The 20286-nt window shown below is 47.7% G+C and overlaps 1 protein-coding gene across 1 annotated transcript in view; it reads left to right on the forward strand.

Annotated features, from left to right (window-relative positions):
- The window catches only part of LOC138567181 (forkhead box protein N2-like), a 124293-nt gene that overhangs the window by 67692 nt on the left and 36315 nt on the right, over window positions 1-20286 (forward strand). Inside the window, exons 3-4 of the mRNA XM_069645155.1 lie at window positions 11291-11394; window positions 15342-15415. Coding sequence (XP_069501256.1) covers window positions 11291-11394; window positions 15342-15415 — 178 coding nt within the window. The remainder of the gene's footprint in view (window positions 1-11290; window positions 11395-15341; window positions 15416-20286) is intronic.

The raw sequence follows: 20286 nt of genomic DNA on the forward strand, positions 1-20286 counted from the left end.
GGGCACAGTGACCATCCAGCCATGCCCTTATGGGCCCCCTGACTCAGCGGCGTCACCGCTGCACTCTGACATCCAGGAGATGCTGCTGCTGACATCCATGCCGCTAGCCGGGGTCACCGCTCGTAGTGACCCTTCCCACAAGCAGCGGTGCATTGCCCCACAGCCCACTCCGAGATTTCCCCGTGACCCGCTGCACCGCGGGCCTCTTTAGTGAGGCTATCCTGATTTTCTGCCCCTCTCACCCTCTCTCCCAGTCACCCACCTCCTTCTTTCCATCTCGCCTTTTCCATCACAGCCCTTTCAATCAAATCATTTGTTATAACGTTTCCAGTATGTTGTTCCACGCACTTAACACATGTTTTGTTATTTTTGTTATGTTTAACTACTTTCTAATCACTAAACAGGGTCAAACGTACCTTAAAATTCACTTCACAGAATCCGTTTTTCAGAACTTCCTACTTAGGCAGGGTTGGCTTGCAAGCTTCATTCACACACCTGTTGTAATAGGGGGTAACTTTGAAACACATTTCCAGGGCCACTTTTGGTTCCTAGTGCACCCCAGACCCTATATAATGCCAACGTGGAACACCACCATCTGCAATCACAAATGGGAAACTTTTGTGACTGCCTGTGACCCTGTCAAGGTAAGCTGTAAGAATTGTGGGGCCCTTGGCAGAGTGAAGGTGTGTGTCCAGGGATTTAGGAAGCCAGCGTCCTGGTGCCATCAACAGGTCTAGTAAGCCAACCTGCATGCTTTTGTGGAGACTGTCAGCCTTGTGAAGCAGTCCCTGGTGGGGTGGTGTCCCTTCAAGAAGATGTGACAAAATGAAGGTGTCTTGTTACGAAAGAGTTTGATAAATGGGTTGATAAAGCCTTGATGGTTGCTATTAAGTTGATTTTAAGAGTTTGGAAAAGCAGGAAAAAGCCTGTGGTTGAATATTGGTTAGTGGAAATGCGGATGTTGCCCAAATATGAGAAAGTATCTTTGGAGAATAAGTTTGTACAGAAGTTTATCTCTCACTGTGGAGTCCGTTTAATGATCTATATGGTTAATTCCTTTTTTCTCTCTCTTTTCTCTCTCTTCTTCTTTTCTCTTTTTTGTTTGTGCTGTGTTGTATTGTGTTTATGTGTGTTGTTGTCATGCTCTTGTTTACATTGGATTGGGTATCAGGAAATTTTATTAGATTGTGGGTTCACTATACAGGATTTTAGGGTGTTTTGGGAACAGGATGGGTATAGTGAATTTATGGCTTGTTAATATGGTTTTTAAATTGTAATCTGTAATATATGTGTAATCCATTTGTATCTGAGCTATGTATATCTTGTAAAATGAATGAACACAATAAAAAAAAAAAGAAATTTAAAAAAAGAAGAGGTGACAAAAGGATTGAGTCCTGTACCAGAGTGGTCCCGTGAGGAGATCAGCAGGATAGTTCCCTGCAGTTTGGAGCCATGGACTCGAGGCCCTCTCCACAGAATTTAGCAGTAACTAGGCAATGGCATCACCTTGCTGGCACATGGCAAGTGTTGCACTCAACCTCCTTCATCCTCTACCAGCAAAGTCCAAAGAAATTCTAAGACCTGAAGACTGATGAAACCAAAGTCTCGAAACAGAAACTTCACCCCGTAGGAACTGATTGGATGCGGCCGATGATCCGATCTAAGAGAGACCAGGGCTTGTCCAAACTTCCACTCAGAACGGATAAAGAGCTATGAAGACTCTTCACTTCATCCTCCCACAATACTTACCCAAGCCTGAGCCATTATCTGGTGCTAGACTGGGCAGCGCCTGCTAATGATTCTTGAGTGTCAGCCCTTTCTCCATTTCTCTGACAGCAAGTAGCGAGGTATGGGAAGCTGGGGAGGGGAAAGAATGATGTTGGCATAGAGGTAAGTGTGGTGTGAAGGGCCACAATGGAGCAAGTCGGGTGCTGGGTACAGTAGAGAGGAAAGGCAAGGGAAGTGCAGATGCAATCAGCTCTCAGATTGCTCCAAACATAAGTTTACACTTGTAGATAAAGCCCAGAGTCTGAGCAATCTGATTGGCTAATGCAGCCTCCCTTTATTGGGAAAAAGCAATAGGTTCAAAGCGTTAAATTGATATCTTCACTCAGTATACTTAACTATACAACTCAGAAGCTTGCACACAGTGGGCAAGAGATCACCCCTCCCTCTTACTCATCCGCCCTGCCCTCCCGCTTTCGCTTTATGGGCCTCATTCTGAGTAGGGCGGTAAGGGATATCGGGCACCGGTAAGGAGACTGGTGCCGGTAATCGCTTACCCCCCTACTACGAGGTCCCTTAGCGGGTCCCTTCCTTAATGCCTGTTCTGACCCGGTGTTAAGGACAGGACCCGTTAAGGGACCTGGGCGCAAATAACAGCCTTGGCATACGCCGGCCCGTTATTTGCGCCCTCCCCATTCCCAATGAGCCCTATGGGGGCTCAAATGGGAATGGGGAATGGTTTGGTGAATGAGGACTTACCGTTCCCCCCAAGGTCTGACTAGACCGGTAAGTCCCCATTGCACCAAACCGGACACGCTACCGTTATTGGTGGCAGTCATGGCACAAATAGCGCCATGACTACCACCAACCTCGGAATGAGGCCCTATGTCTAACAAACCATATGCCAATGGATCAAAAGCATTGTCTCAAACGAAATCCAGAGGCGATATATGTGGCTATTTGGAAACAGCCTACCTCTGACCTGCGACTACGATTTCAGGCCTACCCAAACCTTACAACAGTATTTATGTACTTATTTGTTTGTGATTCTCAGCTCGCAATGGATCAGCTCTTTGGGCTACAGTCAGTTAATGGGGGACAAAGCAGGTAGAAAGGAAGAACGTAGTTCAAAGGTCCAACCATTGGCCTATTCATCAGGACTAGCATCCCTAGACATAAGAAGGCAAATGTCCCTAAATTCTAATCTTAGGCTTCTGCAATCTCATGAGGGAGGGAGTGCTATTCATAGGCAGGATGTTTCGGGCAAAGCTATTCACTGCTGGTTGAGGGAACGACTGTTTGCAAAGGTGTATTTTCTGTGCTTTTTGGAATTTGGGGAAGTCTCCTTGGAGACTTATGTTAAAGGAATAATGCGCTCAAAAATATTATTGTCCCAACAGATGGGCAATAATGAAAAACATGCACTAAACATAATTTTAATGAAAGTTCCTATGTAAACATTTGAGCAAATGAGGCTCAAAGAGTTTACATGGGAGCATCCATTTTGCCATTTCAGCCATCCTCCTCAGCTCATGTTAAGCTCTACCCTGGTGGCACTAAACAAGCAGCAAAAGCCCTCTATGGGAGCTTTTGCTTATTGCAGCCAGAGCAGAGCTGCATGAGCTGAGGAGGCTGGCTTCACTTTCATTTTACGTTTTTGGTGCTCCCCAAGCCCAGGGAAGCACAGAAAACGTAAAATGAAAGTGAAAAAAGAAAAGGCGCTGCAATTATAAATACAACGTTGGGGGTGTGGCTAAGCAGCCATGACATAGGACGTGTCTCGGACCGTCTCCTGCCGATCCTTACAGCATCCTGAGGCATATAGATACCAAAACTGCAGCACAAGACATCAGGATTGCATCTAATGTAGTGGGAACGTATGCAGAGCAGAACGATCGCTTCCTGGAAGAAATCGGATGATTACTAAGTAGCTACGTGGATACTGTAGCAAGGGCGAGAGAGACGGCGCTCCCGAAAGAAAATGGCGGCCGGACCCGACTGCCTTTAACAAAGGAGAGGGATGCCTAATGCAGAAGTGAACCCGCCGAACGTTACGGAGGAAAGAACCCGTTATCACACCAAAGCGCGGTGCACACAGAGTAACTGCATGCACAGCCTGAGGTGCCCAATGGGGGTGGAATCAGCCTGAAGGGAGTAGCCGACGACGGAATCATAGCCCCCAGCAGCTGGAGATGCAGAAGAACGGAGAGAGCACCCTACTCCCTGCAGGAGAGCGCTCTAAGGGGGAGCATGCAGAAGCAGCAACGGGAGCCCACACTTTCTCTGCGGGCCCGACGGGGCGTGTGAGGGGCCGAGTGTGAGCTGACGGACAAATCGGCCAGAACATTAGAAGGCGAGCAAATGAAGTGACCTGGCGCGGATGCCCAACCGAACGCGGGGCAGAGCACCCAAGGCCATGTCACCCTGGCCATGGGAGAAGGCACAGTAAACAGGGGCCGCATTTGGAAACAAGCATCTGCGGGGGGCACACTCCCACATCATACCCAGGCGGGCACAAACTTAAACAGGGAATCCGCCGGTCACGAAAGAAGAGGGCGGGACTGTGGCCACCCACTGCAGTGGAGTGTACTGACGCTGCAGAAGGAGCGGGACCGGCGGTAAGCCCCAGTGACATTGCCGGTGTGAGGCGCCCACGAGGTCGCTGCTGGACTGCACCAGGAGCACAGAAACAAAGCGGAGACAGGAGATCTGGCAGCACCCGCAGGGCGAGCGGCAGACCCGCCGGGGGTGGCACCCGGCCCTAAACTGAGCGGCAACCATCACCCGGATGCTGTGCCTCATATGTGGCCCAATATGATAATTGAAGTGTGTAAGGAGGGTGCAGAAATGCCAGACACCAATTGGACCTAGTGTGGCAGGGAGCCCACGGCAGCATACCAAATGAACGGGCCAGCCATCTATCGGTGACCAAGTAAGATAGCAACTTGGGCGCCCCACAGAAGCGCGCTGGAGAAACAAACCACGGTGCAGCACACAACCAAGAGGCACAAACAACAGCCACCAAGACACTTGTAGCAGGGATGGAGAGGTCCAACAGAGCCCCAAAAGACTGAGACAAGGCAAAGGCGTTCGCCGTGAGAGAAATACCGCAGCAGCAAACCAGTACTGCCGTCCCAGACATAGAGTGGCACAAGAGGTTTAAAGAACAAGGAGGTCAGCTGTAACTAAGCCCAACAGAGACTGGCGCACTAAAGAATGGCAGTGGCAATAGCAGCCGGCGACATTAGAGACAACAACCCATTTGAAAGCCGACGCTAGCTGCAGCTCTCTGCTGGAATCACGGCTGACCACAAATTGCCTTGAATAACTGGTGGTCACACCCAGGACAGCCAAACTGAAGTCCTGAGGCAGCAGCGAGATGTCTAACAGATCGACCAAGCCCAAAGTGAAACAACCCACCCTGGAGGACATTGCTAGGTCCCAGAAACCGCAGGAAGGGACTAGAAGTAAAGAGAAGACCCCCTCCATAGACTCCACCGCAGCACAGAGTAACCAGCAGATCCTGGAAGCGATCGCCGATCTGAAACTTACGTGGGAAACTAAACTGGAGTCCGCCATGACGGAACACAAAGCAGCATTGGAGCTTAAAGTCGGAGAAGTCCAGGAAGACGTGAACCTCCTTAGACAAGATGTTAGAGCGCTGGCGGAACGCACAGGTGAACTGTAAAAATAAGTGGCCCCAAATACTGCAGCATGTGCGTCCCACACATCGGAGCTACACATCCTGAGACAACAGGTGAGCAACCTGGAGAATAGAGCAGAAGAAGCGGAGGGACGGGCCCAGAGAAACAACATACGTCTTGTGGGATTACCAGAAGGGGCTGAGGGATCAAACCCGACGGACTACGTCAAGACAATGCTGCTGCAGGAAATAGAGGGAGGGGCGCTCTCTCAAGGCTTTGCAGTGGAAAGGGCGCACAGAGCCCTAACTAGGAGGCCACCGCCAGGTGCTCCCCCAAGACCGATAATAGCAAAAATCCTGAATTATCGAGAAGAGAAGATCCTTGAACATTTCCATAAAGGGGGCACGATACAAAGGGCATCAACAAACATCACAGCGTACCCGTATTATACTCTTTTGGTGCAGAGACGACCAATGAACTATGGGTCAGTGAAGAGAAGATTGCGAGAGACGGGCTACAAATATATGCTGATGTACCCGGCGAAATTGATGGTGTACCATAATAACAGAGCTTTGTTCTTTGACACCCCAGAGGAAGCAATAGAGTGGCTGGACTCCCAGAACTGCCCGTCGGACCCAAATAACCACAAGGAAGATTGAACAGATAAGTGGAACTGTGGTGGCAAGTAGCGAGGTACCGCTTAACCAGACATTGGGACTGGAATATAAGTTAGGGCGATGCCAGCGGAGACAGTTTTGCAATGGGTAGCATATGTACGGGAGCCCAGGCAGGGCGAGCTAGCGCAAATTGCAGGAGACCAGAGGAGCCAGTTCCTATACCCCCATTATTAGTTTAGGTAGGCTGCCGTTAGACCGGTAACCTCCTGCTGGGCTCTTGAGATCGGTATCACCGGTTAAAGAACCAAATGCGGGAAAGCCTGAGATCCAGGGATGGAGCTGGGCAACAGTTGGGAAAGGGTGGGGAGGAAGGTGGGGAGGGTGTGGGGATGTGTGCAGTGTATTTAGTTGAGAAGTTTGGTGGGGAGGAGGGCAGTTGCGGAGCGTTTGGAGAGAGGGTTGGGACAGGATGGGGGAGGGGAGGGAGTTGGGGAGTTTGAAGGAATAGAGGTTAAGGAACGAGCATGCACCTGCGCACCTCTGTGCATAACCCATGTTAGGTACCCTCGGGCCAAAGAAGAAGGAGGGGGAGACAGGGGGAAGGGCCGAAAGGGTAATGGGTGTCCTCAAAATAATAAGCTGGAACGTCAGGGGGCTTAACACCTACCTGAAGAGAAACAAGGTGATGATGTACTTGAGGCAGAAAATAGACATAGCCCTGCTGCAAGAAACTCACCTTACTGAGGAGAAACAGGAGGTAATTAAAAAAAAGTGGAAAGGCATAACCATAGGTGCAACATATTCAGCATATGCTAGGGGGGTGATCATTTGGGTGGCACCACAGCTGCCTTTCCAGGTACTACAGACCATGGTGGAACCAGACGGGAGGATGGTAGCGCTCTGGGGGCTCTTGGAGAACAGGGAACTAAGTATTATCAACACATATGCCCCCAAGCATGGCACAGTGACTTACTATAAAACCTTATATGGCAAGATCAGCCCCCTCATAGGCGGCGCGATCATATGGAGGGGGGACTTCAATTGTATGCTAGATCCTAAACTAGATAGATCGGATACGAAATTAGATAAACCCACGCCCGCGGCGAGAATGTTACAGGCCCTGCTAAGAGATTTTAGGCTTGAGGACATCTGGAGGCGGCAACACCCAACAGCGAGACACTACTCTCATTACGCAGCCCCATATGATCTATACACGAGGTTGGACTATGTGTTCACCACCCCTGGAATAGCGGGGGAAGTCATGGGCTCAGAATACAAAGCTAGGATATTATCAGACCATTCCCCTCTGGTGCTGGAATGGTGACACCAGCCCCCGAGAGCCAGAATCCCAACATGGAGACTCAGAGCCGAGGCACTGAGGGACACCACATTCCGAGAGGACCTCCAGGAAGAGATAGTAAGCTATTTCGAACACAATACAGGAAGTGTGGAATCGGAGGGGACCGTATGGGAGGTCTTTAAGGTGGTGATAAGGGGAGCGGCTATATCCAAGTCTAAAGGGCTTCAGGGTGGTATAGAGCGGGAGTTTCAGGATGTAGAAAAGAGGCTGGAAACAATAATGGAAAAAGAGGGGACCACACCGGAACAAGCGGAAGATGTGAGTCAGCTGCAAGTGGCTGGTGGGGAGCTATGGGAGAGACTAAGCAACCAGAATTACAAGAAATATATTGAACGGCAACACGCTGGAGGGGACAAACCTGGGAGGCTGCTAGCATGGCTGTATAAAAATGAGACACCTAGACCTGCAATTAGAGAGATAGTGGGAGAGGCGGGACAAGTCTGGAATACCCAGGAAACAGTGAACGAGAGCTTCCTCAGATTTTATAAACACCTCTATGCAGACAGCGGGAGGAACATGGAGAGGGAGACGCAGGAGATCCTGGAAGACATAGGATTAACCAAATTAAGCGCAGTGGATAGGGAAAGTTTAGAAGCCCCAGTTACACTGGAGGAGCTGTGGTGACGCAGCTACCTACATGCAAAGCCCCAGGTACGGACGGGCTCCCTAGCAAGTTTTATAAAACATACAGACAAGAGATCCTCCCCCCGCTGCTAGCAATGCTAAATGAGGCATATGAGAAAGTGAGACTGCCGGAATCTCGTAGAGAGGCGGTAATCATTCCCCTCCTTAAATCAGATAAGCCCAGCGCAGATTGTGGCTCGTATAGACGATTATCCATGCTGAATCAAGACAGCAAAATCCTTACGGCAGCACTCGCGAATAGACTTAAGCCGGTGATAAGCAAATTAAATACAACACGACCAAACTGGGTATGTCCCGGGTAGGAGTATATCTGATAACCATAGGAGGCTCCAGCACATTATAGAGCAGACAAAGGGCAACCCAGATGAAATAGCAGTAGTTTCGCTAGATGCAGTTAAGGCCTTTGATTCGGTTTCGGTGGCCATGGCTGTTGGCCGCCTTAAAGAAATGTGGGATGGGACCCGGATATCTGCGGTGGGTGAAGATGTTGTATAGCTCCCCCATGGCCAGAGTAAAAACGGGGGCGATCATTTCGGAGAGGTGACAACTAAGTAGAGGCACAAGACAAGGTTGCCCTTGGTCCCCGATGCTGTACATCCTTGCACTCGAGCCACTAGCAATCTATCTAAGGCAGCAATACAGCGAAGTGGGGGTGTGCACTAGAGGGGGACCTCACCTGATATCACTGTATGCAGATGATATGCTCCTGTACCTGCGTTACGCGGAGGAGAACCTGCAGTACATCCTAGAAGTGATGGAGTGATATGCGGCTAATAAAAACAAATAAAAATAAATTATAAATACACCGTTGTTGTAATTGTGATTGCCGTGGTTGGAAAACCACAGCAATCACAAATACAACAATGTTGTATTACTGACTGCGACAGGCTTTCGCTTGGAGTCTCCTGGGCTCCCCCGGGTCGGGGGTGTCCAGGAGACTCTACGCGAAAGCCGCCGCAGTCAGAAATACAACATTGTTGTATTTCTAAATGCTGCGGTTTTCTTTCTACGTTTCTCGGGCTCTGGGAAACATAGAAAGAAAACCGCAGCATTTTTAACCGGGACAGGGAAGCCCAGGAGACTCAAAGCTGAAGCCACAGCAAACATAAATACAACGTTATAAATGCTGCGGTTTTCTTTCCGCAGCATTTATTTTGCAGTGCTTTTCAAAAAAGAATTAAATGTAAAACACTTACCAGCAGCAGGTTGTATTAATCTCTGCTCTCTGGCAATAATGAATCAAAAGCCACATGCTGGTAGCTTTTGTGTATTACAGCTGGCTGGCTTTTGCTTCGTTAGTCCCGCAAGGGCAGAAATTAACAGAAGCACATGAGGCTCATCCATTTCACAAAATGGATGCCTCCTAGTGCTTGAAATGTTTTTAGTTTGAGCCACATTTCCTCAGAAATCTACATAGAAACTTTGTTTAAAAATATTTGTTATATATATATTTTTGATTATGGGCCGTCGTTTTAGCCAATAAAATGTTTGATAGCACTATCCCTTTAAGTCCAGACACATTATAGGGGACCATTAGGCGTATGCCGGTTCGGAATTAACGTGCTGGTGATTCCGTTTACCAGCACGTTTCCGGCCTGGCATACTCTGAGTTTGCCAGTGGGGCAGCCTGATTTAACTCCAGCAAAAGCTGGAGGTAAACCAGGCACCCCACTGGAAAAAAACAGCCTGTATTACCTATGGGACTCATTGAAATGGGGATTTACTGGTATTCCTGCCGCCTCTAATATGCTGGAATTACTGGCATATCAGGTGGCAGGAACGGTAATACCGTTCGCCGGTATCCACACGGATTTACCAGCGGGATATTAGTGAACTCCTAACGACCCGTTTAAAATACAGGCCCCTTTTTCTTTAACAACGTATCATCTTTGCTTCCATTGTTATAAATAACCCCCATCTGTTTGAAAACAAAGAACTAGTTTAATAATTCAAGCACACAGTTTCGCTGTTTAGTAGCAACTCGGAGGTAACAAAAGGGGAAATGCCAGATAAACAGTGGGAGCTCAGAAGGTGGGCTTTACCTCACAATATTGCCTGTGCTGTGTGCCTCCAAATATCGGGAGGTCGCCATCTTACCTCCTGAGTTGCTGGTACCAGCCCCGCAAGCATGCCTCCAATCACCCAAGTGCCCCTCGCCACCATCATACTCTTGACCTCCAGGCAGCATCACTGTCACAGAAAGGCGCCACCACGGCTTTCTCAACTGAAAAAAGCAATCATGCCAGCATGCTAATATCTATAACGCCCGCAGCGGGGGCATTACTAATCTGGCAACCGGGCCCTTGCAACGTGGGTCCCAGACCATTACCAGACCGGCAATCCTCCCAACCTCTGAAGTTATTGCTTAATTATATAACCCTGCAATGTGGTGTGCTGTCTTCAGGTTTACCAATCTCTGGGCAATAGAAACCAGTATAGATCAAAGATGGTTCATCATGTCACATTCGAAGCCTACTGGCAACGCAGAGCGCACTTACATCCAAGTCCTCATGACTGCCCAGGCGGATGTGTATGCTAGTAAGATGCCCATGCATACATGCCTGCAACCAATTCCCCATGACAATACAGGCAGTATAGTAGGCCTGTGTATACCGATGATAATGTAAATAGCAAAAGTGGGGTAGACATAAGCCCCAGGAAGTAGAGCACGCAAATCCAGCTGTTATATAGCCATATAAAGGCATTACTTGCATCCACCATTTATGGGCTTTGACTCTTATCTTTCTTTGGAAAGAGTGAGGGCACCTTTAGTAGATTTATAGGCCCCCACTCTTGCAAAGTATTGGGTGCTATGGGTCTGTAAACCTTGTAAAACACCCTCAAAGTGATTCAACCCTGAAATCGGACTTCAGGGCCCAGCTCGCCAGGTAAAGCCCTTGGACCAGACTACAAAGCTTAATCGAAGTGATGTTTTAAAGCCTGCAATGCTTCACCGGTTCACTAAGACAGATCAATAAATGAGCAGAGTTTATGTCTTATTTCAGAGTTTCTGTGCTCTCAAAGGCTACAAACAGATTATAGCGGAGAGGTCCTCTTAGGATCTTGATCAGTGACTGGGATTAGAAACATGGCTTTACCTCCACCCTGATTTGCCACCAAAGCTATCCCTGATATCTCCATACTCCCCTAGCCTAGGGCTAATGAGGTTTCCCTTTACCGAAAACCTTGGTGTGGGGTATAACTGGAATGTGCATTCTGTTTACCTTGGTGCTACAGACATTCAGGGGAAGTATAGCTTATTATTTATTGTGCTTTTGTCTGTTTTCTCATAATTGCAGATCGAGGGCAAAGGCTCCTTGTGGTGTGTTGAACCAAAATTCCGGCACCTGCTTATTGAGGGGCTGAGGAAGAACTGGTGCGGCCAGAGCAGCGAAACATTGCGGTAAGAGGGTAACAAGGCCAAAAACCAAATGAGGCAACTAACAGTCTCTGATATTGGCAGCAGTGGTGAGGTAAGCTCCCCAGGGAGAGGTACGTGAGGCAGGGTTGGGCCTGGATCAAAGCAACAAAAGACTGCTGCTTAGGATGGCACTAGCAGGAGGATACCTTATTGCCCCTACAGGTACTTAAATATGCCCACCTTGCCCTTAAAGTGGTTCAGGGTAGCAGGATAGGACTGGGCACATGTCAGTTCATCTACAGTGCCAAAACAGCTTTTACCTGCCTGGTAAGAGGCACTGTAGGAGCTAGGTATGGGGAGATGGGTATGACGTCATAGTATGAAGTGAAGGAGAAGAAAATGCAGATGGTGGTGGAAATGCTGCAGGCACTGCAGAGGGAGCTCTCTCTGGAGGAATGACTGCAGATGGCACTGCAGCAAATGGTGAGATCCTCTGCAGGATGTAGTTTAGGGGGCTCTGCACAGGAGCACAGGACATTGAATACAGCACTGGAAAGGGTGATGCAGGCAATACTGCAAGGGAAGGCCCCAGAGGCAATGCAGGGGATGCTGCAGGAGGCACCATGCCTCCACTGGCAGAAGAAGGAAGGGGGCACTAGGTTGATCATGAATCTTCCTTCCTGGGCGCCCTCACAGTGCTGCTTGCCAGCTGCTATCCCGGATAAGGCAACACAGGGACTTCCTGGAGTAAACTGGCTGAATGCTAAGGTATATTCCCTACAGGAGGTCATATGATGGAGAAGATGCAGCATAACACAATGTTGTAAGTTATTAGATCAATTAAGGAGGTCCAGCCAGAGGTATTAAACTAAAAGAAATGACTCCTTAATCACCTTTACAAGTAACAGACACTAAACATTAGGCAGAAGGAATATAAACCACAAGTAATATTTCCTAACCATACTTGATATCTGACATCAAAGACGTTAATTAAATAGAAACATTTAATACTAACGAAAATATGAACGAGAACAAGTTATTTGCAATTAAGTATACAAATAAATGGAGTTGCAGAGTCATTCGGGACACGGAATAATATGGTTCAGTGTAAGTCTTCTAAACAACATCTATGATTATATAACATCTCACAAGCAGTCTCAACGAGCATTTTTAAAATGGGAAAAACCTAGCAAGCTACCACTATACATATTTAACCAAGCTATAAAATAACCCTTTTCACCGTCCATGGTGACGGATAGGTTCTAGCTGTGCAAGGCTTTTTTTTAATATAACCATTAACACAGACGATCCCATCCTATTTACAAGGTTCACAAAATGTAATCAACCTTGTTAAAGAATATCCTTTCAAAACACAAAATAGCACACTCTGTATTTTAAAAGAGACACTGTGTGCTCATGAAACACCACATAGAATGCTTGCTAGTTATTTTTTGATATGTACAGAATGTTGGTTTTTACAATTAGAGGCACTGCAATGGGGGGCACATTCACACCCAATTCATTAATGGCAATTTATGAGAACAAATGAATCCATCCAACAATTTGGAAACATTATATGGTGAAAGTGCTCGCAACATGGAATGGTAGCAAGGCAACGCTGATTGAGTTACAGCATTGGCTTGATTTTTGGATACCTAATCTATGTTTTACAAGGGCATCCAGTTCAGAAAACGTTGTCTTTCTCATCTTAGATGTATGCCACGAAGACGGCAGAGTGCACATAATCTTTACCGCAACAATACTCAAATTTTCTTTTTTTGTTTTCTTTTTTTTATTGTTATAATTGTAAACAACTTTTCATTAAGAATTTATCAGCATTTACACAAATTTATAATAGCCAACATCCTAAATGTAGGACCATCTCTCAACTGGGAAATGTCTGCATCTAAGACCTAATTGCAGTAAACCATTGTATGATTTTGACTAAGTGGCTATATTTATAAATCAACTCATATATAGAATATACCCGCTCAGACTGATGGTCAGAGCTGAAATACAACCTTGTTACTCAGATAGAAACCAATGTTGACTAATAATGAAGACTAGTTAGTTTGCTTAGCTGCTTTTTCCTAATTTATTGATTAGATTGGGAAATTGATTTGGATGAAATACTACATTTTTCAGATGGGCCCTACCAAGTGCCTTAAACATGTACCTGCCTATGAGCAGGGACGAAACATATAAAATCTGCTAGTATTTGTGCATTACAAAAACCCGAATTACTTAAAAATGGCATTGTACAATGTTGTGAACTGCCAGAAATCTATACACCCATTATAAATGTATTTCAAAAAAGGTAGCAGGCGCTCCTCTCCAGAAAGTACATGGCATGATAACCTGTTCTGAGATGAGAGTTTGCAGCAAACGCTTTTTGCTCACTGTACCTTTCACAAATGCAAAATATCAATTTGCATATCAGTCTTTGTCCCGCCCACATGGGCAGTCCAGCACCAAAATGCTATGGCAATTCCTCTCTGAACAAGAGTACCAACAGCAACCCCATATACGTGTTTCAGCCTTGTTGGGCCTCATCAGTGAGGTGAAGCTGTGCCTCTCTGAGCACAGTGAGCAGGGAGTCCACGTCTGGTTGCCTGATATGCATGGGGCGGGAGTGAGTGGTGCAGTCACATTGCAGTAAGTGGTTCAGAATCACTGCAGGAAAGACACAAGGAGGCAATGGTGCAGGGCTGTGTACTGAAGGTGCAGGAGTATTTCAGTGAGGCATGCACAACCTCTGCAGGGAGTGTCACAGGCTCAGCTCTTCCGATTGGTGCTGGGGAAGCCATAGGTAGTCATGCTAGAGCTCTGCAGGAAATGGTGACGGAGTAGCTATGAGTGATGTCTAGATGTGCAGTGTCTGAGGGTCTGCAAGAAATGGCACTCGACCTCTGCAGGTAGCTGCAGCCTGGAGTACTAACGATTGTTGGGCTCCTGAGAGCCATCAGTTATTAACCCCGCTCCCCCACCCCAGGGACCACACAGGTTACAGGAACCTTGGGTTTGATCTAGTTTTCAGGCCCATATGGGGCTGCCGTTCTAGAAACCCCTGGGATCTTGCAAAATATCGGTCTCTCTAGATTGCGGTCTCTAGCACATTGCTCCACTGATGTGTTGCTTGTTATTGACATCACAGACACTCCAGCGTGCTGTCTATTATTGGGAATGTGGGCTCAGCAAGTTGTAATGCAGCAGGAGGTGATGCATTGTAGGGACCACTTGACAGTGACAAATATTAGTGGCTCGCCTTGTCCACCTACCCTCTATCCTCTGGGGTGCTGCAAGCTAATGCCTCACCCTCCATAGCGGTTAAAACCATGCTGGGTGAGTTGCAGGTTGGTTCTCCCACGGCATGCTGGATGTTAAGCCCCATGGGTACTGGACGTTAGACCTCTTCCCTTCCCCTGGAGTGTTGTCTGTTAGGGACAGCCTTGTGTTACACAGGTTGTTGCCCTCCTAGGATGCTGCAGGTTAGTAAAGTGTTTGGGTGCTGCAGGTATTGGATCCTGGGTTGCCACAAAGTAGTGCCTATGTGTGGTGCTACAGATTAGAGGCCTCCCACGTATGATCCAAGTTACTTTTACTCTTGGATGCTAAAGTGAGAAGCCCCTATTCCATTGTGCTGCAATGTAATTGCCCCCCCACCCCTTGGGATGGCAGAGGTTAGTGCCACTCCTGGGGGTGGACAGTTACACGGTCCTTGGTTGCCAGAGGATAGTGAGCGCCTTAGCATGATGCAGTTGAGAGCCTCCTCATCCTCTCTGTGCTGTAAGGCAGTTACCATCCTCAATCCCCAGGGTTCTGCATGTTAGTGCTTTGAGGGATGCTAATAACCAGTGGGGTGCTAAACTGGCTCATGTGGTACTGAGGATTATTGCTCCTGAAGGTCTTCACGCTACTCGTCATCTGTGGTGCTGCCCTGCAGCTTAGCACCCCATTAATGCGCTATTCTCTCTTCCTTCTCTTTCCAGACAAGATACATTGGGCCAGACCTTGCAGGACGCGCCCAGCAGTGAGCGGCAAGACTTCACCTCTGGCGAGACAGGTATCTTGAGGCACATTGTGGGCGGTAGGGGTGGGGAGGGAGCGGCGGGCATGCTGTCTGAGATATAAGCTGTTGAAACAGAGTGTGCCTCACCTGACCCGTAATGTGGGCTTCATTTGGCGTATTGTGTCCAGTTCTGGAGGTCACACCTGCAGTACTGTGTGAAGGTATGGATGTTGACCTCGAGTGTTACAGTTCCCAAGGCCTTATTTGGAGCAATGTATCTAGTTAAAGAGGTCACATCTTGCGTGATGCTGCCAATTATGAAAAGTACACCTCGAGAACATTCCTGATGGCTTCATGTATTTAGAGTCCCAACTCTCCCTCCTTGTGACTGCTTGAGCTTAAAGTGTTTCTGAAAGATACTTTCAGTGTAAAAACTGCGAAAGACTGCATGGGTGCTGTAAGGGTGCAGAAGTAAGGCTTAGACACAAAGGTGGCATAGGTTTGGTTATAAACATTTATTAACAAGTGAACAGGTTGGAAAAACGGCCTCTCTCTCCCTAAATCTAAGAGGGACTTCACTGCCTCAAAGAAATCTAAGGAAAATGGCAGGGTGTCAAACAAATGGTCAGTCACTGTTGTGTCCAAAAACCCTGCTTCTGACCCTAACACTAGTCACTTACATCTAAGGTGCAAGGGCGTTATTTCCAGAACTAAAGTGGTAATGACAGTTCTTGCCAACAGAAATGTTCCCAGTGTCTCGGGTTTGTCAAAACAAAAGAAATGTTCCTTTTCCGCAATGTAATCTGATCCGTCTCTTTTACTTTCAGCATCCCAGGCCCTCTTATTCATTGATTCTCATATGGGTGCAGGTCCCAGACTCGCAATTCGCTTTTACAACAGCTTGGTTTACTCTCCTGCCAAGCATGTTTCCTACTTGACTGTCTCTGTTTCTCTCAGGGTCCCAGACCCTCTTATTATCTGGCTCTCAAATGAGGGCGGTACCAAGATGCACAATAATGTCTGTTGTCTGCTTGGTTTACTCTCCTACCAAGCATACGAGTGCTTCCTTCTCTCTCTCTCTTCCACTCGGGGTCCCAGACCCCTTTATCTCATGTACTGCTGCTTTTCCCCGACTCTTCCACGACCTCGAGCACCTCTCGGTCTGCCTGCGTACCGGTTTGCATGGTTCACGTCTTCGAAAACCAGTGCTCTGCTGCGAGGCTCCAGCAGCGTTTGGGTGTTCTTTCGGGTCGTTGACGGCTCTGCCGGTCAATCCTTCTTCCCCAGGATGTACCTACCGTCTCCAGCCGCACTCGGGTTTCTCTTCATGTTGGCGGTTGCTCTGCCAGTCACTGATCCCTTCTCGGGCTCTGGTTTTGCTTTCTAGTGGGTAGCTGCACTCTTTTTTTCTAACAAGGCGGATGTATACTGTGTTTCTCAGAGATGGTCATCCCTAATCCCCCAGACTGTACAGCCAAGGGACATTGGGGAAGGAGAACGCATATGCTGACCCGGTTTCTAGTAGAACAGGTTGGCTCAACCACTGGTGAAAAGAAGCATCCTTTGTGGAGGCTGACTCTAAATGCCCACTAAGCCATGAGGAGTAGCCCACATTGCAGCCTGGCAAATCCGTGTGAATGGGTACATGGCAGACAATACTGTCTTTGGTGGCATGAGCACAAAATCTCTGAAGGACCAAAATTCCACACATTTCTCACCAAGAGACCTTTGCTACCTTGTTGCTGGGATAAATCCCTCCAATAAGTGACATCTCTTAAGAAGTATAAGGCCTTGGTTGAATGTTTACCTCTCACAAAGAATCCACCCCGCCATCTCTACAAGACCAACCAGATCACCTTACACCAAGATGCTCTGTGTGCCCCTAGTAAAAAGGACCAGAGCAGGTGGCTCCAGCTTCCCATATCTCGCACCCACACATTAGAATGCCCTACCTCCTACGCTCAGAGGAGAGGCTTCCCTCATCTCCTTCCGTAAAGCCATGAAAACCATGCTCTTTACATAAGGTCCCATCTATCAGCAATGTATGACTAACCCCCTACCCATTGCATAAAACTGTACTAATGTTATTCTATCTATTGATTCGCAAATGCCTCCTACTACTGTTATCACCTCTGTAACTTTGTAACTAAGCTCTTGCAAGTAACAGCGCCTCAATACTCGTGGGCTGCTTGTGCGCTATATAAGTGTAATAAATACATAAATATTGGGAAGAGTGTAACCATGATTAAGATGACAAACTGGCCAAAACTTGAAAGAGTTAGGTGGCAATGAACATTGATACAAATCTCAACCCCCCCCAAAAATATTTGGGCAAAAGAACATCAATTGTGCTTGTGTCAAGGCCTACTGCCTGGATCTGGGAACCACCAGGGCAATGGCTCAGAGGGTGAGGTGCTACCTCAAGCCAGTGAACTTTGGGCCCGTGGGAGGAATGGGAAGGATCCTCTGGTTACTTTGCCTTGGTTCCCTGCATGTGGCAGGGGACAGTCACTCAGTCTCACCACAAGCCAATCCAGCTGGGGCAGTCTCTCCCTACCTCACTGACCCATCAGGAAAACGAAACATTAGGAAAATAAGCCCTGATAAAGATCATTATAATACACCGCAGGCAAGTCGACAAGATCTCCCTCTCCAACAGAGGAGCCTAAAGCTCGCCCTAGCCAAACACAAACCTCCATTACTGAAAGAGAAGTCTTCTCCTTAAGATAAAAACATTTGGTGCAACACCCAAAGGTAGTAGATACGCTTCTGTTACTAGTTCACTCTGCACATCAAAGGAGTTATATCTGGGAATCTACGATGAACATGTCAGGCCCATGAACATAATGAACACCTAACACAGAGGTACGGACAGGTAAGTTAGTGTTTAAACTACAGGTTTTCTAGCAGATGCATCTTATGCAGAGGAACCAAAGTTTCACACTTCCTGGGCAAGCAGGCTTGACAATAAAGCTTAGTGTAAAAAGCTTACCAAATGTATTTCAGTCTAGGGGTTCGCATGCCGGAACCACCACAGCCCTCAGCAGCCTCAGTGGGTACTAGGGACCCATTAGCACTTCAAGATGGTGGGCCAGACCAACAGTCTTTATCGCAACCCCTGAAGCCAGATCAGCCGCGGCTACCTGCAAAAATGCCAACCAATTGCAGCCCGCACCTAATCAACCATGAAAGGTGCAGACCATCAAAGTAAAACCCACACAGGGGGAGGAGGATCCACAGACTAAATGGAGCTAGCCACAGTTACTGAGTGTGGGGCGTGGGAGCAGCATGCTCAGCTTCAGCAAAGACTGGAGACAGAAGAGTGGTGGGAAAAGAGGAGGCTAAAGAGATGGAGGAAGCTGGAGAGGTGGTGGCACTGGAGAGCACAGAGGAGATGGTGAGAGCTTGAAGCACAAGGTTACATCAGAAGGAGGGGGTCAGAGTCTGGAGGAGGTTGTGCTACCCAAAGAGAAAAGTGACAAGCGAGAGGTGGATGTTATGAAGACCAAATAGCAGTTGGTAATATCAGGAAAGAAGTGTGAGCAGGAGGTGAAGGTTGTGCCTATACCTGTCCTGAAATCCAATGAGCCTGTAGACAGAGGAGTAGAGGGCTCTGGAGGATGAGGATGGCCGAATCACAGACTACACCTGTGACCCTTACCCTTGAAGTATGTGCAGGGCAACTGTCAGAGGCTGTCCCCTCCTGGCTTCCCACGTAGATGGGAGTGCCATGGTGCAGGGGTTGTGATTGTGACTTCAGATGGATAATTACTGTACGGGGAGCAGATTCAGGTATAGGATTCCAGGCTGGAGAGGGGAAAACAAAAAAACATCAATTATAAACCGTGCACATGATATGTAAGAGTTCTAGCATTCTAGGTGACAGTGCTTTATGAGAAGGAAGGGAGTCTTACCAGACAAGCGCAGACTGGAATCTCAGATGCTTCTCAAATTGACCCTCTTTTCCCTCTGCGTATTTGATGAGGGATGTTTCTGGTTCAAGCATTGCTCCATTTCCCTTCCCCTCTTTCCCATGGGTTCATGAGGAAATTCGGGATAAACTCTGAATAGGAAGAACAAATACACAACCCCTTATCCATGAAGGCCACACGTCTTTCTCACTGTCCGTATTTCTAAAAAATACCTTCCCTCCTGCATTCAGATGCCTGCTACTTTTGCTGTTGCAAAGAAGATGTGCCACACGTTTTCATTGATTAAATGCTGGCGGACCCAGAATGAATCTACTTATAGGTCACCTTCCTTGATGCTTGCCTGGCTGCCATCCATCGAGCTGCCATTTTGGTGACAGGCACCAGGCAAGACGCTAGTTGGGAGGGCTTTGTCTGAAGCCTTGTAGATCATCCAGAATGCTAAGTGTGGGATCAGAGAACTGACGACCTATGTGCAGCGGGGCCCAGGATGGACGCTGGGTCCTAACAGGTAGCAGAGGAAGAGGTGGTAACACCAGGAGGAGAAGGTGATAGAAAGAAAGTTGAAAGATAGGAGGCAACAAATCCATAGCAGATGATGGAGCCAGAAGGAAAAACAGGCTCAGGTGTTCCCGTTAGGACCCATGAAATAGGAGGCGATCAGGACATTAGACAGGAGGGGGACAGTGGCTATCCGACCCAAAGAAGAGAGTGGTACAGAGGAGGTGGGAGGAAAGCGGAATAGGCCAAGGAGCAAGAAACAGGAAGGAAGCAAAGGTCCAGTCAGAAAGATCAGCAAAGTTCAGGTGGGACAGGTCGGCCCTAGGCAGGACCAGACAGTGAAAGGAGGGACGAGACAGGGCCAAGTAGGTTGTTGTCAGTTCACAGAAGCAAAGCGCAGGCAATTAATAGGTAGTAATATTCAGTCCTTCTTTGTTTAAAACAATTAGGTAAGTAAACAAATAATAGGTAAATGATAAACAAATCTTTTAAGAG

The sequence above is a fragment of the Ambystoma mexicanum genome, chromosome 2p (assembly GCF_040938575.1).
Source record: "Ambystoma mexicanum isolate Mex_15411 chromosome 2p, UKY_AmexF1_1, whole genome shotgun sequence".
NCBI lineage: Eukaryota > Metazoa > Chordata > Amphibia > Caudata > Ambystomatidae > Ambystoma > Ambystoma mexicanum.